At 39.6% G+C, this 17,602-nt stretch overlaps 1 protein-coding gene across 1 annotated transcript in view; it reads right to left on the bottom strand.

The window, feature by feature from the left end:
* Positions 1 to 17,269, bottom strand: part of HERC5 (HECT and RLD domain containing E3 ubiquitin protein ligase 5) — a 56,278-nt gene extending 39,009 nt beyond the window's left edge. Inside the window, exons 1-11 of the mRNA XM_064369137.1 lie at positions 16,854 to 17,269; positions 14,921 to 15,044; positions 14,178 to 14,254; positions 12,003 to 12,224; positions 10,396 to 10,487; positions 10,037 to 10,167; positions 7,312 to 7,457; positions 5,856 to 5,932; positions 5,023 to 5,126; positions 3,326 to 3,385; positions 1,311 to 1,404 (exon numbers count right to left, since the gene is read on the bottom strand). Coding sequence (XP_064225207.1) covers positions 1,311 to 1,404; positions 3,326 to 3,385; positions 5,023 to 5,126; positions 5,856 to 5,932; positions 7,312 to 7,457; positions 10,037 to 10,167; positions 10,396 to 10,487; positions 12,003 to 12,224; positions 14,178 to 14,254; positions 14,921 to 15,044; positions 16,854 to 17,118 — 1,392 coding nt within the window. The 5' untranslated portion in view covers positions 17,119 to 17,269. The remainder of the gene's footprint in view (positions 1 to 1,310; positions 1,405 to 3,325; positions 3,386 to 5,022; positions 5,127 to 5,855; positions 5,933 to 7,311; positions 7,458 to 10,036; positions 10,168 to 10,395; positions 10,488 to 12,002; positions 12,225 to 14,177; positions 14,255 to 14,920; positions 15,045 to 16,853) is intronic.
* Positions 17,270 to 17,602: the final 333 nt, after the last annotated feature.

Below are 17,602 nucleotides of genomic sequence, written 5' to 3'. Positions count from 1 at the left end.
GCCCTATGATCATTTCATTTACGTACCATATGTCTTTTTTTCTAGCACAATCAAGGTATAATTAGTAAACAGGCAGAGCCCTTAATGATGAACTGATGGAATCCCTTCCCTTCACAGATGCACAAAAGGGTTTCTAGTTTTGGTAATCTTTCTATGGTTGTATTTAGTAGCAATGACTCAGAATCTTACAGAAAGAAAGTTTAAAATCCTCCCAACAGGAGGATTTTAAAAAACCAAAGAAAATGACCACTAACGAATGTTGATGAAACAGTCCACAGCATAGTTCCTGGGTTGTTGATACAGGTAGCAATAAGTGCTGCAGAGTCCCAATAAAGGTACAGAATTAGGGGACCATTTCACCTCAGACCCCCAGTGGGGCTGTGGTTCTGCCAAAGTTAAGAGAACTGAACTTTCCATCTTCCCTTGAAAGAAAGGAGTGTATGAGAAAACCTGCAGCTGAAATACAGAGTGCTTGTTGTGGTAGACAGAGCAAGTATGGGAGCTGAAAGAAGGAAGGGTGAGAGATCAAAGATTGAAAGGGAAAAAGAAGAGAGCTACAAATACAGAGACAGACTAAAAAAAATGGGGGGTGGCTAGAGGGAGGAAGGAAGGGAGAGAGAAAAAAACTACAGTGAGACCCAGTGAGAAAAAGATGGAGAGAAGAACAGAAAGTAGTATCCCTATATCAACCAGTATAATAGGAAAATAATGAAGACTATATTAAGAAAGGCTAAATTAATAAAGGAAGCATGTTTGGAGCACCTGCAAGAAGAAAACCTATAGAGAGTAGTAACAGTGCCGAAATGGGAAACAATCATCTCATAAAGAACAAGAACATTCTAGAACCTACAGAAAAGTGGAATGGAAAAAACAGAGAGTAAGAATCTAGGCAGTTTCTGGTGACAGGGATATTCATATCAGAAAAAAAATGTTCTCATTTCTACATTTACACTTAAAAGGATTGCACATAAAATGTTCTTATTCTAGTGTGCTGATCTCAACAAATCCTTAATCATCTTCCTAATGCCCTGAGTTGAAAAAATTTCCTCTAGGAATGTGTATGCATATATGTGTATGTGTGTTTATGTACAGACACATTATTTAGAATATTTGTAACCTGTGTAACTACTATGCCAACTATTTCACCCTAAAAGGGCAAACACCTAAATGTTATCTGAGTTTAACTTAATCTGAATATGCTGCAAAGTCTTGGAGAATCCCTTAACACAAAACATTTCTTCTGAAATTCTGAGTTCTTATAAGAAATATTCTGGTATATTTTCTTTCTCCACATAACAATCTGAAGATACCGTGTTAGTAATCCAGTCCTTTTGGGTTAACTCCTTGAAGATGGTCCTTGCTTTACTTAAGTCCGAATAAACAGGCATCGTTTCTGTAGTTCTTCTGTAGAAGACAAATTTAGTATTTTGTTAGATTATTTCTCTAGATGTAAAGCTGCCTCTAGAGCTTGCCTCATTTCAATAAAATTACCTTTTTCTCAAGTGTATAATAACTATAATAAATTGTCTAAATACAAATGCAATTTAAAATGTAGTAGACGTGATTTTTTCTAAAATACCAAAAAAAATCAAGGCTGCATTAACTATACATACTATAAGACTTTAACTCAGATGTTATCTGTAATAGATTGAAAAAATAAATATTTCCCAGTTTAAAAAAAATAGCCACAGAGGGAGGCTGAGACAGGAGGATCACGTGAGTCTAGAAGGTCAAGGCTGCAGTAAGTTGTGAACATGCCACTGTACTCCAGCCTGGGTGACAGAGCAAGACCCTGAGGAAAGGAAAGGGAAGAAGAGGGGGAGAGGGATAGGGAGGGGAGGGGAGGGGAGGGGAGGGGAGGGGAGGGGAGGGGAGGGGAGGGGAGGGGGAGGGGGAGGGGAAAGGAAGGGAAAAGAAAGAGAGAAAGGGAGGGAGGAAGAAAGGAAGGGAGGAAGGAAGGAAGGGAGGGAGGGAGGAAGGGAGGGAGGGAGAGGTGAAGGAAGGGAGGGAATGGGGAACGAAAGGGGGAGGGAAGGGAGGGAGGAAGGAAGGGAGAGAGAAAAAAAGAAAGGAAAGGAAAAAGGAAAGAAAAAGGAAAGGAAAGGAAAAGAAAGGAAAAGGAAGGAATGAACCATGGAAAAAAGATAAAGGTTTTTCCCATTTCTGAAAAAATGTATCAATTTCTTCCAGTTACATGGACTGAAAAGTAGGGACCAAAAGAGGGGGCTTCTGAGCAATAATTTCTTAGTACTTCAACATAAAGTTATTAATGAAATGTTTAATTATCTTCTCATGGAAGACCTCCTAATGGAAGGTCATGCAGCATTAAAATTATGTTACTGGCTGGGTGCGGTAGCTCACACCTATAATCTCAACACTTTGGGAGGTTGAGGTGGGAGGATTGCTTGAGGCCAAGGAGTTCAAGACCAGCCTGGGCAACATAGCAAAGCTGCTGTCTCTACAAAAAGTTAAAAAAATTAGCAGGAGGTGGTGACAAGTGGCTGTAGTTCCAGCTATGTGGAAGGTTAAGGTGGGAGCATTGCTTGAGCCCAAGAGTTTGAGGCTGCAGTGAATCATGATACTGTAACTCCAGCCTGGGTGACAGAGTGAGAACTTGTCTCAAAAAAAAAATTACCAAAAAAGATAGAATAAAATGCAAAATGGGCAAACATTAAGTAGAAAACAACGTATAAATAATATGACCCAGCTGGGCATGGTGGCTTGCACCTGAAATCCCAGAACCTAGGGAGGCTGAGGCTGGTAGATTGCCTGACCTTAGGAGTTCAAGACCAGCCTGGCCTTGAAACTGTGTGTACTTTTGACATTTTCTACAGCAACACGGTAAAACTCCAGCTCTACAAAAAATACAAAAATAGCTGGGTGTAGTGTCACATGTCTGAAGTCCCGCTACTCAGGAGGCTGAGGTGGGACGATTGCTTAAGCCTGGGAGGTGGAGGCTGCAATGAGCCAAGATCACATCACTGCACTCCAGCATGGGCAATGACAGGACAAGACCCTGTCTCAAAAAAACAAAAACAATAAACCAGTAGGATCTCAATTTTTGTAAAATAATGCATTTGCATGAAAAAATACATACATATACATAAGTGCTAGCTATTACTCTTAAGTGATGGATTATGAAGATTTCAACTTTCTTTTTATTGTGTATACTTTTGACATTTTCTACAGCAAGCATATACTTGCTTTTGTTAAAAAACAATTTTTAAAAAGAGATGAACACACAGCTAATTATTTTACCCTCCAATCAGTTTTCATCCTCTTTTACGGTACTCTTAATAGAATTTTAATTTATTAAATATGTTACCTTTTCCTTAAAAAACTTCCAGATAGACAAGCAGGAGATGAAAATATCTCTTGGATTTCCCTATATTAGTAATAAGACACTGGTTAAACCAAATCACATGGTATACAGACATACAGACTCTTTATAGCATGAGACATGATAAATACAACATCTTATAATTATCCTTCCAATCTCTCAATTTGTCTCCTATCTGTACGCATATTATCTTGGCATCTAAAAGTCCATTCTGTCTGGTAAATCTCAAAACTTCAGCAGCAAGTATGGAAATAAAAAAGTTTATACATACTCAGAGATGCCTCAGATAAAGAGGAAAGGCTTGATTTATGGTCAGTACTTTCTTGGACAAATAAAACAATTCCACCCCACCAACTATGCAAGCCTATTTATTTCTATTCCACTGAAGTAGAAACAAAATAAATTACCAGAAATTAAATGAGGGAAGGAGTATACTCAGTTTAATCTTAGAATTAGTTGTACAAATAGTTCTTAATTATTTATGCCCTGAAAATGATGATGTAATTATTTTGTACAACTTTTTTCACAATTAGAAAGCCATATCTAAAAATATCTCTAAAACACGTTGTTTGTAAGAATAGGTATAATCACTAGGCATGGTGGCTCATGTCTGTAATCCCAGCACTTTGGGAGGCCAAGGTGGGCAGACCACGAGGTCAGGAGTTCGAAACCAGTCTGACCAACATGGTGAAACCCTGTCTCTATTAAAAATACAAAAAGTAGCTGGGCATGGTGGTGGGTGCTTGTAATCCCAGCTACTCAGGAGGCTCAGGCAGGAGAATCGCTTGAACCCAGGAGGAAGAGGTTGCAGTGAGCTGAGAAAGCGCCATTGCACTCCAGCCTGGGCAACAGAATGAGACTCCATTTCAAAAGAAAAAAAAAAAAAAGAATAGGTATAATCTTTACAGACTGTAGGAGTGCTATGGTTTAGAGAAGAATGATAGAAATTGTTTAGCGAAGAATAGGAGGTACACAAACTAATGGCTCCAGGATCAAATGGAACTGGGAAACACTATAGACTGTATTTTCTGGTCAGAGAGTGACAATAAACATGAACAGAGGACTGGAGAAGCCCTACAGTAAAGAAAGCTGTCCTCATGGAGCTTACATGCTAGTTGTGATGGTTAGTTTTATATGTCTACTTGGCTAAGCTATGGTACCAAGGTATTTGGTCAAACATTATTCTACATGTTTCTGTGAAGGTATATTTTTAGATGAGATTAACATTTAAAACAGTAAACTGAGTAAAGCACTTGAACAAGTGAATAAAAAGAAAGTACCTTCTATAATGTGGGTGGGCCTCCTCCAGTTGAAGGTCTTAAGAGAAAAGGCTGAGGTTGCCCAAGGAAGAGGGAATTCTGCTTTTAGACTGCATTCAGACTTGAGCTACAACATCAACTCTTCCCAAAGTCTCCAGCCTGCTAGCCTGCCCTACAGATTTTGGACTTGCCAGCCCCTATAATCTCATGAGTCAATGCCTTAAAATAATCTCTCTCTCTCCCCTCCATAGATAGATGGATAGACAGACATGATAGAGATAAAGATAGAAATACACACATATTCTATTGGTTTGTTTCTCTGGAAAACCCTGACTACAAAATCTCATATTGCTGTGCAGAACTAGTTTGAGAAATGATACTTGAGAGTGATTTATAAGCAGACAATCAGACCATGGGGTGTACCTTTTGGTGCTCTGCCACCGTTTAGTCTCCACGTCAGCAATCCACCTCTTTACAGTCCCTTCATTCAGTGTCAAAATTGTCCTCCTCAGATTAACATAAGAATTCTGTAAACAAACAGGAAAGTAAATAATTTAGACACATCAGGGACAGGTATCCCACTTTTAGGTATACTCTAGAGGGTAAAACTGACTTTTAAATATGGGTAGTACAGTCCTGGGACAATCATAAAGTGATACTTAACCAAAAAGTAATCAATCATTTCCCTGGTTGCCACTTTCTTGTCCAAGGGGGCTTAGACTGAAAGTAAATTTCTCTGAGGGCCTCAACACTCAAGCACTTTATACAAATACAATCAAATTAAACTGAACATCAGACAGCCTTGAATGGAAGAGAAGATCCTGAAAGAGCTGTGTGCAGAAGGGTGAGGAACTCAATTTCTCTTGGTGAAGTAGGGCAGGAAAGTTATGGACTTCTCATCTGCAGGCCCATGAGTCTTGGGTTTTTCTTAGTACTGGCCTGCAAAGCCATTTTCAGAATCTGTCACTCTGTGGTTTGCAAAGATACTGACCAAATATCATTGGCAAGTAGCCCCCAAAAGGTAAGTAGAGTCTACAGAAATCACACTGATTAGACATTCACCATGAACAAATCTGCTGGTTTGTGTGGGAAAATACTGATGTAGTTTAGACAATAAAGGATCAATAATGTCCAGCTATTCCCCAAAAAGTCAGCCTAGTAATCTGATGATTTTGGCATTCACCAAGCCTGGATGCTAGAACCCTTGGTTTTGCTTAAAATACCAAGTTATAGAACACCTGGAGATCTATTTTTACCTCTTTCTTTATCCAGAGCAAAATGCTTTGATTCTCTCCAGCAATCATTATTAGCTCCTTTTCTGAGGTATGGCTTTCTGAAAGGGATGCACAAAAAGTAAGAGTTTAGAAAGTCATTTGGCACAAACATGCATATTCAATTTAAGTAACTTCAGATTCTTCTTTTTGTTTTGTTTTGAGATGGAGTCTTGCTCTGTCTGACTCCCTGGTCCAAGTGATTCTCCTGCCTCAGCCTCCCGAGTAGCTGGAATTAACAGGCACATGCTACACCACCTGGCTAATTTCTGTATTTTTAGCAGAGACGGGGTTTCACCATGTTGGCCAGGCTGGTCTTGAACTCCCGACCTCATGATCCACCTGCCTCGGCCTCCCAAAGTGCTGGGATTACAGGCGTGAGCCACTGCATCCAGCCCAGATTCTCCTTAAACATAGTCATTTTATCTTCTTAATAGACAAAACTTAGTACATTTTCCACCAAGTAAGAAACTGAAATACATATGTTTTGGAGTAAAGTCTAGTTGGCAAACATAGGTAATTCACAAGGTGAACATGTGACATCAGTTTAATATAAATGTTTATATATAAAATGCAAATACTTGATTTGCTAAATGCCACCAGTTTAATTCAACTCCCATTACTAAAAACCATATTTTCAATATTTAACCAGTGACTTCTGGCTGTAAAGAATATAAGTACTTTAAGCCCATGTAACTGATTATAAGGAATCAAAGATAATACATGCTGCTTAAGGAAATAACTCTACTGTTTGTTTACCCACAAGAAATGAGTAAATTTTGTTACTTGAGGTCACCACTAAGCTTTCAGAAACAAGTAACAGACATGCTCCAAGGTGCTTCTGTAGTGGAGTTTTTCAGAGCTCAGACTCTGAGATCACATAGGGCACTGGTTGAACTCCAGACAAACCACTTACCGGCCATGAGTAAGTGACTAACACTTTTCTCTACAAGTCTCTTTATCCTCCAGTAAAACAGGAGTGACAAAATATACCTCCCAGAATCGTTAAAAGGATTGGTGAGATAATACAAGTAAGTGCTGAGCACAGTTCAGTGCCAAGTATATGTCGACTGCTCATCATTCGGAGGGTTTTACATGACTGTGGGTCAACCTAACCAGGGCAACCAGTCACCACAGAATTAGTAAGTCTCTTGCAAACTGGAATGAGAGCTGCATATGCCTCTGAATCCATAGTCTGTTTTACTTTGTTATCATTTAAATTCACATTAATCGTAATCTGAAGGAGTAATATAGAATAATTATTTTGTCTTGATAAATTAGATTGACTCCTAAATTGTTTACCAGTAAAAAAAATAAAACCAATATTTAGAGAAACTCCCTTCATAGACATATACTGCTTCCTTTGCCACATTACCCAGTTAGAAAAATCATTTTCTCTAAAAAGACACTCTGCCAAATCCTACGTTCCTATACAATTTACCAAATTTGAGGTCTTCATTTGATGATACTTTCATGGGAAGGGGTATCAGCTGGTCACGTGTTCCACCATTTCCCAGTTGTCCTTCTTTTCCAGAACCAAAGGAAAAGACTTTTCCCAAATCAGAAACATAGGCAAGTGTGTGCCACCTATTAAATAAAAGCACATATGGTCAATTCTTAATTACACACTATGATGACAGTGTTTAGCAATACAGAACATTGCCAAAATTATGTTACCCAGTGAGAGTGAAACTAAACATCTCTTAAAGGATGAAAACTATCTGGAAACCAAGAAATCAACATGTACCTGAAAATACTTTGGAACCCAAAGGCCATGCATGACCATGTCATACTTTGGCAAATGGTGTTCCCTTTGTTGGGATAAAGCACCTCCCCTTGCCCTCTGCTCATTTTTCAAACTCACTTTGAGTCATCACCTCTTGAAAGCCATCTCTCCTGGAAGACAGAGTTGAGCTCCCACTTAATTTCTCAAAGACCTTTACCACACTGATTTTCCTATTGATTTGCTTGTTGGTATCTCCCACTATACTGGTGTGTAGCAAGAAATCTGGCCTTGCTCAGAGGTGTCTGTGTCTGGCTGGTGCCCAGTTCCTGGGAGGTAACCTCTAAACCCACAGAATTTCCCAAGTGATAGAGCAGAGTCTTTCTTATGCATGGCAGGGTCCTGGGAGAGAGCTCCCGTGGCCTGTGATGTAAACCAGACCCACAGGAGGGCAGTGCTGGAGATTAAGTTCAACTACCCGTGCAATGATTTAACCAGCCATGCCTAAGCAATAAACTCCCAATAAAAACCCTCAATTTAAGCTGGGTGTGGTGACTCATGCCTATAATCCCAGCACTTTGGAAGGCCAAGGTAGTAGGATACTTTGAGCCCAGAAGTTTAAGACTGGCCTGGCCAATGTAAGGAGACCCTATCTCTACAACAAATTTAAAAATTAGCTGGTCATGGTGGCACCTCTGGTTCCAGCTACTCAGGAAGCTGAGGCAGGAGGACTGCTTGAGCCTGGGAGGTCAAGGCTGCAGTAAGCTAAGATCACACCACTGCAGTCCAGCCTGGGCGACAGAGTGAGACCGTCTCAAAAAACAAAAACAAATCTCCACTTGGGTGAATTTCTCTGACTAGATGGCAAATTCTGTGTGCCCTGTCACATTATCAGGCCAGAAGAGGTAACACCATCCACCTGCTCAAAGGGGAGATGACAGCCACAAGCTCAGCATTTGGAGCCCTCTTAGACCCTGCCCTTATGTTTCTTCCTTTGACTGGTACTAATTTGTATCCTTTTCTTGTAATAAATGTGACTGTGAGTATAATAGCTTTCAGTAAGTTCATGTGTCTTTCCAGTGAATTGTCCTGTTAGTAGGGGTATTGCCCTGATGTGCATTAAGACAGATCTCCAACTCACCTCCTTCTCTTGTAATACATGCTACTCAAAGGATTGTGTGTAATGAAGAATCCAAAGAGGTGATAAGGCTGCTCTGGTTGAGAGATATTGAATGAGGTATCGATATTGAAGAGAACATTTCTTTGGTGAAGAGACTCATATTATGATAATTTGGGTTACCTTAATATTACCCATTTATGTAATTTTACTTCAAGATCATAAAAAATGCCTACAGACTGAAAGTATGTAGGCTAGTTTTTTATAAGAATGGTTTCAGCAAACTAAAAAATGAATCCAATATTCAGATACAGTCTGAATTTTGCTCCATGTTTAGTGAGGAAAAAACTGCCCAAAAAATAAGTACATACAGGGGAAGATATTTTTTAACCCCACCAACTCCCAACATCCCACTGGAAAGAAGTGGACTGATATTATCTGATGATCAAAAAAATTGAATAGTGATGTGGTGGCTCACCCCTGTAATCCCAACATTTTGGGAAGCCAAGGCGGGCAGATCACCTGAGGTCAGGAGTTCAAAATCAGCCTGGCCAACACGGTAAAACTTCATCTCTACTAAAAATATAAAAATTAGCTGGTTGTGACAGTGTGCGCCTGTAATCCCAGCTCCTCAAGAGGCTGAGGCGGGAGAATCACTTGAGCCTGGGAGGCAGAGGTTGCAGTGAGCTGAGATTGCATCACTGCATTCCAGCCTGGGTGACAGAGCAAGACTCCATCTCAAAAACAAAAAAACAAAACAAAACAAAAAAAACCTTTAAATAAACCAAGGAATTTGAACAAGACATTTTACCTTTATTTTTTAAAAAAAGAGCTGTAAAAATTAAACTTCTTAGGAACATTTCACTCAAACCACCACTGACTGTCTTATACTTTACTGTGATCAGGGCAGGCTACAATGAAAGAACTCTGGCAATTAAAAGTATGTTGGCTGCAAGGCATTATCAGAGAGGATGCTTACATTAATGAATAATCCTTTGTGATTTACGCTTATTTTTCCCAAATAAACAATTAATGACTTATTTTTCTTAAAGACAAAAGTGTACCTGAATAGTTACAAAGGTATTTCGCTAAGGAGACAACAGAAAGTAAATTGTATTTGCTCATTACAAAAAAAAAAAAAACTCAAAGAAAACAACCATGTATAGTAAAAGACACATGAGGTTTCTAATAATATAAATTAAGCATTTTCACTGATTTGAAAATGTTTGATTCTTATATCTCAAAGAAACTGATAGAAATTTTATTAAATTACTATCTAGTTTATTGCATTCATTTTATCAGTTTCATTGACACTTTACAACTTACCTTCCACATGCTATCTGAGTCACTCTATTCCCAGCAAGCTCAGTCACCAAACAGGGTCTTAGCTCATTCTGTTTTGAATTGTGACCAAGTTGCCCATGTTTTCCAGCACCAAAAGTAAATAGCAGCCCATCCTAAGGAAAGAGAATGTCATATCAGATGCTAGAGAAATATAATAAAAAAGTAGTATTCACTGATGCAAAGTGAATAATAAAAAGCACTGTCAAAGTAAAAGCTCCTAAATATCAGGACAGTGCTACATGCAGGAAGTGATGATCTTTCTTCCCTGGGAAACACTAACTTCTCATACAAAACAGGTGTATTCTAAAAATACAGCCAAAAAGAGACAAGGGTACACCCACCTGTGTGAGCAAGGCAGTGTGAGAGCCACCACAGGCGAGAAATTCAACTTTCTGATTGTCTAGTGCTTCAATAAGGGAAGGAGAATCTTTACCTATGTAAAGAAAAGAACAACTAAAGTGACCAAAACGAAATGCTGAGTTTCACACTGGAGTTACCTGGACTGCTGCTTCTCACTCCAGCAACAACAGTTCTCATGATATTCTGACAAGAAAGGTTCTACATGGCTATGTTCAGGACCAAGTTCTACACCTCAAGGTGAAGGTGGGACAGTGGTCAAAATGGTCACACTTACGGGCACCCGCCCTGTGAAAGGGTCAAACCACTTCCCAAAGCCCGTTCTCAATTCTACCTGACTTGATTCACTTTAATTGCAGCACACTAGATATTTCCAATCCCCATCTAGAATTACTTCTAATGAACATAGCAATTCTTTTTTTCTTTCAAATTATCTGCTACAGTGTCACCACCTCATACTACCTCTTTTTTCCTTTATGATTATTTTCCTGTCAAAGCACTGAGAGATTCAGCCAAAGTAGTTTAATGGCCCTGTTATTCTCTCCTTTCCTTTGAATATTTTTCTAACACTGACTTATGGGCTAGTCTGTGTAATCAGCATTGCACTGTGTCAGGGAGAAACGAGTATCTAACCTGTGATCCAGGGTAATGCATAGATTACCACAGCTAGGTAAAGCAGCAGAATTTGTTACACCTGAAAACTCAGTTTCTGGGCGCAAGAGAAATTTTGCCATCAGCTTTGTTCAATAATGGAAATTACATGTTTCTTTATGGGTGTTTTTGTGTGTATACAGACATAATTGATACCTTATAGAATAAGATCAAGATATATGATTTCTTAAATAGGATTTTAGTATTCTTTTGTAATAATACACTAACAGACTTTAAGTGCAAAAGCTTTGAAGGTCATTTCATCCAAACTTGTCACTTTACAAAAAAAGAAAATGAGGGCCAGGTGGGGTGGCTCACATCTGTAATCCCAGCACTTTTGGAGGCTGAGGCAGGTGGATCACGACGTCAGGAGTTCAAGACCAGCCTGCCCAACATGGAGAAACCTCATCTCTACTAAAATACAAAACATTAGCTGGGCATGGTGGCAGGCACCTGCAATCCCAGCTACTGGGTAGGCTGAGGCAGGATAATAGCTTGAACCTGGGAGGTGGTGGTTGCAGTGAGCCAAGATCATGCCACTGCAGCACTCCAGCTCGGGCAACAAGAGCGAAATTTCATCTAAAGGCAAAAAAAAAGGAGGCCTAGAGAAAAGTTTAGTGACTGGGCAAGGCTTGCAGTTAGTAAACTACAAAGCGGGAATCAGAATTCAAGTTCTCATCCCTAATTCAATGCCCTTTTCCATCTCACACACAGCCCTGAAACATTTATAGTAACAGCCCTGACTCAATTATATTAACAACTTCCACTCTATGCATGTCTCTTGGACTTATTCTGCCCTGAAGACAGAGAGATAGTCAGGAAGAGCAGTGCAAATGAAAGTGAAGATGTGAACCATTTTTGACAGGGAGATCCATTAAATTTATCCCTTATCTAACAAGGATATTTGTTGATAATAAGAATCTGAGAATGTGTTCCATACTCTCAGTGTGGTCCAGGCCTAGTTGTCCAAATTCATTTTTTCCCCATGAATAAATGTTGCCAGACATGGATAAGGCCATGCTGTGGGCTTCTCCGGCAGAAATCTGAGCCAAGGGTATTCCTGCGAGGTGCTCCACAATCTGCGGTGTGGTGGTTGAGGGAAATTTCCTTCCAATTCCAAGCTGCCCATGTAGGTTCTGTCCCCAGGCAAAAAGCTCACCGCCTTGACATAAACAAAGCAAATGCAGTTTTATTCAGTTTAAAATGCAGCAGACATTATCCTAGAGCATTATGCATACTCTATGTAGTATAGTATCACAATATTGTACCTCTGCACTGATGGGACTCTCAGATCCCCTATGTCTGACTCAAAAACCTAGAATCTTTTCTTTAGCAATGACAGTTACACTTCTTTATCCCTCACCAGGGTAGAATGAAGCTATATGAACATATTAAAATCAAATTCAAGAAATATTTACTTTAAAACACCCAGACAATGGGTCTATGAAAAACAGAAGCAATCTACCTCTGAAAAAATAAAACCCAGAACTACTATTTTCTCTATCTCCCTATCTTTCATATGCCTAAAGAGCTCAAACAACTGTAAAATTCATTTGAAATTACAAGATCCCAAATAAACAACTGTAAAATTCATTTGAAATTACAGTATCTTGAATGAATCAGTTTCTTCTTCTATTAATTGAATATATGGAGCACATTTTTTAGGGAGAGTTCTTAGATGTTATTTGACAGAGCTGACGATATCTAATAGAGTCTAAAAAAGTACACCAGAGAATTAAGGTTTACTGAGCATCTCTTTGCAAGATATTATGCAGGATCTGGCGGGAAGCAGAGCCTCTTACTCACACGGAATTTTCATGCACCTGTCAACCACCAGGAATACAATGATGAGCATGACCAGTTTCTTTTCTTGTTTCCCCAACTTTTATTCTTTCTGTACTGTGATTTACTAGTAATAAACTCTGAATATCCCTTTACCCTTGTACATACATGCCTCTAGACCCTGGGCTTCTTAAAGGCAGGGTGTGTGTTTCATTTCATAATCCAAACACAGTATATAAAATGAAATATTTGTTCATGAATGAATGAAGTCAAATTATCAATTTTTTCCAATACAAGTTCAAACTATCAAATCTCAACAGGCCTTGCAGTGAAGGTCAGATACTAATTATTAACTTCCCTTGAATCCCAGCTTCTATTCAGTTTATGAACATGTTTGTATCTGTCCTATATATTAGCAAAAATTCCCTTGATTCCGAATTCCCCCTCTATCACCCTACTTCTATTTTAATTATTCCTTTCACAGTAGTTTCTTTTTTCTTTTTTTCAGACGGGTTCTCACTCAGTTACCCAGCCTGTAGTGCAATGGCATGATTATGGCTCACTGCAGCCTCAAACTCCTGAGCTCAAGGGATTCTCCTGCCGCAGCCTCCCAAGTAGCTGGGGCTACAGGTGTGTACCACCATGCCCAGCTAATTTTTAAGTTTTTTTTTTGTAAAGATGAGGTCTCCCTATGTTGCCCAAGCTGGTCTCAAATTCATGGCTACAAGTGATCCTCCTGCCTCAGCGTCCCAAAGTGCTGGGCTTACAGGCATGAGCCACCAAGCCTAGCCTCATAGTCAAATGTCTTTAGGATATAATTCATATTCACTGCTTCCATTTCCCACCATGACAGTGTCTGACAGAAAATGAGAAATACTACAGGACTAGTGAGAATCCTTGAATTCAAAAGGCAGTGTTAAGACATATCAGAGGCCGGCAACCTGGCCACAAAATCAGACCCAGGAGATTCTGAGCCGGAAGAGTGGAAGCTGGAAGAGCGTTAGGAAAAGGGAAGAAGTTTCTGGGAAAGGGTGGCCCCAGGCCTGGACCAGATTCCAGAGAAAATAGTTTTGATTATTCAGAAAATTTTCACTGTTTTGTACTTGAAAAATAAAAACATAAAACCAAATTTAGGAATAGTAATTATGGAAACCTGAACATTTTATAGATCCAAGAATTCTCTCATTTTGTATTTGCTTTAAGAATAGTACTCAGAACCATGCCAAATTCAAAACTATATTTCTGTCCTGTTACGAAGTGAAGTATAGACATTCTACTGGCGCCACATATACAGACATGTATTACTTCTAAAATTGTTATTCTAGAAAAATACCTTTTGAGAGTGCAAGAGAATGATAATCTCCACATGTGATCTGGATTATTTTTTTTTCTTGTAAAATGCTTTCAAACCTGATGAAAGAAAATACATTTTATGTTAATCACCATAATGAAAGTAACAATATGGATTTTAGAATTATTAATGGTATTTAATTAGAAATGAAGCTCAAGAAAAAACTTTAAATTTGGTACATCGCATTCAGTACATCTAAAATTATTTTTTAAATACTATATGTTTTAATTAGTGGTTTAAGAAAAAATAATATGCATTATATAATTATAATAAAATGACTAAAATATTCTATGCAAACAATGATTTTATGATGCAGGAATAAATGCAAGATGAAAATGAGTTCTAATTCATATAATCTACTAGGGAAAAGTCTCACAAATCATTTCATGATAATATGTATTTTTTTCTAGGTTAAAAACTTTTATTTCTGGAAATTTAACTTATAGGATTATTGTGAGGATCATATGAGTTAACGAATGTGAAAATCCAATTTAGGGCTAGACAGACTATTTAATCATTATCTTTAAATGCCAAAACAACACATTATACTTGTCCTGGGAAAGATGGATTTTACTCGTCAGTTCAGAATTTATCATTTACTTAAGATGCTACTATATAAAGCAGGGACAAGAATCAGATATGGTAACATTTTCCTACAAAAATTATTGTCTTTTATTTAAAATTAAAATAATCAATAAAATTAATAAAAGAAAAAAGTTTCCTACCTTAGATGTTTCATGCTATAGTTGTCATACTCAAATGGTTTTCCATCTGATGAGAGTATCAGCATGTGGTCTGCTCCCAGGTCCATGGAATGTATCTTCATGTTTTTTCCTAACTTAATGCACTCTACAGAGCAAATTCAACCAGGAACTATGATTATTTTGATTATTACGCACTGTATTACTGATTTCATTATAATATACTTAAAAACATCTGGGAAAAATTTCAACTAGACAAGGTTTGACTTACCATGAATTTCTCTTAAGAAAATTCAGGTAGGCAAAGCAAATTAGGAATGACAATTGTCTTGACATAGATTTTTTTTAATTTGAAAAAATATTGATTTATACTTTGTTTTAAATGGAACATGCCCTTAAAGTATCCAATTAAATATCTGCTTTTAGATTCTTGTTTATTAAGTGAAGACAAACTAAATTTGAAATGACACAGATGAAAAGGTCTATAAAAAATATAACTTTAGGACAACATAACTCATTTCAAGAACAATATATTGTGTATTCTGAAACATATCCCTTTCTCTCAAAAAGCAAGTAACAGTAATAAACACCTCCCAACAGTTTCCAGTAGAAGCCAATGCCTATATTCTTAAAAGGAAAGATTATGTTTGGGAGACTATTTTTAAAGGGGATGTGGTTGAAAACACTTTACATTAGCATTAGTGCACATCTAGCCCTTTCTAAAAGTTAAGAGATTTTAAACTGTCCTCTAGTTAAAATGTACTCTTATTTAATTTGTTCACAAAAATTAAACTAGGTAGTTTTGGGACCTTGTTTCATCTTCAGTGCCAATGAAATAGAATCTATTCACGTAAAAATCTCACAGCACAAACCACATTACAAATGCTAGGAGAACCAAAACAGTTTGGTAATAAGAAATTGCTCAACAGACTTTCTTTTAAAGAGACTCAGCATTTCGAATCAGTTGAAAAATAGGAGGTATTAAGAAATGGTAATGGGACACTGGCTGGGCATTTGGAAAAACAAATAAATAAATCTAGCCCCCTTCCTACCTCAGTACTTAAATTCCAAGCGTACAAAAAAATTTAACTTAAAAAATAAAATCTTAAAATTACTATAAAGATGAGTACTTTTAAAAAAATCTTGGGAGTTTAGGTAGCTTTCCAACCTAGCATAAAATCCGTAAGCCTACTTAACAGAAAAAAATCGATAACTACCCAAAAAACTGTGCACAATAAAAAATAACGTCCCATGAAAGGCAAAGTGAGAAAAATATTACAACATGTACGATGAGCAGAAGACTATTCTTATTCAATATTCAAATACCCCTTCCATACCAATAAGAAAAAGATTTAACAACTAAATTTTCAAAAAGCCAGGCAAAGATAAACAGTTTACTAAAAAAGGAATGCAAATGCCCAGTAGAAAACCGCAAGGATGTTAGACTTCGAGTTAAATGCAAAACAAACCCACAGCAAGATACCAATTTCTTCACTCCACAGACGGGCAAAATTTTAAAGAGTGTGGGCATTTATTTTCCCCCACCTTGATGAGAATGTGGGAGAAGTGCGACTGAAGGACAAGGTAAAATCCCATCACTGAAAACGGCTCCCAAAGTTGGAGCAGTGACTACTTTCTCAGAAGGAGTTAGTGGGAGATGTGGCGGGCGGGGCGCCAACTTGAACAGAAACCTGTGGAAAAGCCAGACTGGCTAAAAGGATGAAGATGCTGCCCGCAGGTTCTGCGCCAACCGCTTTGCTGAGTGCAGGATTCGCTGGTTGCCAGCATCCCGCGCACCCCGCACCCGACAAGGACCGGGATAAAAGAGAGCTCAGGTGCGCTGTCAGCGAAACGACCCGAGCCAGGCTCGCGACTGCGGCCTTCTGGGCTCTCTCCCCTCAGGCGCGGACCCCCGGTCTACCACCCCTCACAGCCCTCACACACCAGCCCCACTCACTCGGCGTCCGGAGGCCGTCGCTCCCCGGGAACAGCTGATGAACCTGGACGCCCGCCCCGCCGCGCTCCAGGAACGCCAGGCGCCCTGACGAGCAGCAAATCTGACGCGTCGCCTCGACCCTCCGGAGCACTGCGCGGCGGAGGCCCGCGGTGCTGGGGAAGAGCCAGAGCTCCGCGCCCGGAGATTTCGCGGGCTGGGACGCGGCGGCCTGCCCCGCGACGGAGCGCCTGTCGTGCCCCGACTTTCTCCGCGACCTCCGCTCCATCGCTGCTTTGCGGGGTCCCCGGCCCGGAGGCGAGAGGAGAGAACGCGACGTCCCGGGACTGGGCGCGCCCACTACTCTGGGCGTCGCGCGACAGAGCGGGAACTGGTTGCACGCAGCTGCGTGGCGTCGGGGAACCGCAGCCTCCGCTACTGCGCCCCTGCTGTTTGGGGGCGTGGCCTGCAGCTCGATTCGGAAACGAAACAGTTTGTTGTTGTTTTTAGGGGGCGGAATCGAAAAGGAAAAGGAAACTGGGATGAGAGTGACTGGGCAGGCGGCCAAAGGCCACAGGTCGCTGGCTAGAGTAAAGGCCTTTGGCTGAACTGAGAAAGTATCCCGGGCGGGCAACGGGCACCTGAACTCCTGGACGGAATGGCTTTCAAGGAAACGCTGCAGTTCCACTAGGAGGCACCCTGACACACGCATTTCCAGAGGGAGGGATAACGGAAGCCAAAGTTTGTTAAGCGTTGTGCGCCAGGCTCAAACC

This window comes from Aotus nancymaae, unplaced genomic scaffold, assembly GCF_030222135.1.
Source record: "Aotus nancymaae isolate 86718 unplaced genomic scaffold, 86718_ANA_hifiasm-v0.15.2.pri h1tg000006l, whole genome shotgun sequence".
Classification (NCBI taxonomy): Eukaryota; Metazoa; Chordata; class Mammalia; order Primates; family Aotidae; genus Aotus; species Aotus nancymaae.
This window is presented reverse-complemented; position numbering and strand designations above follow the sequence as displayed.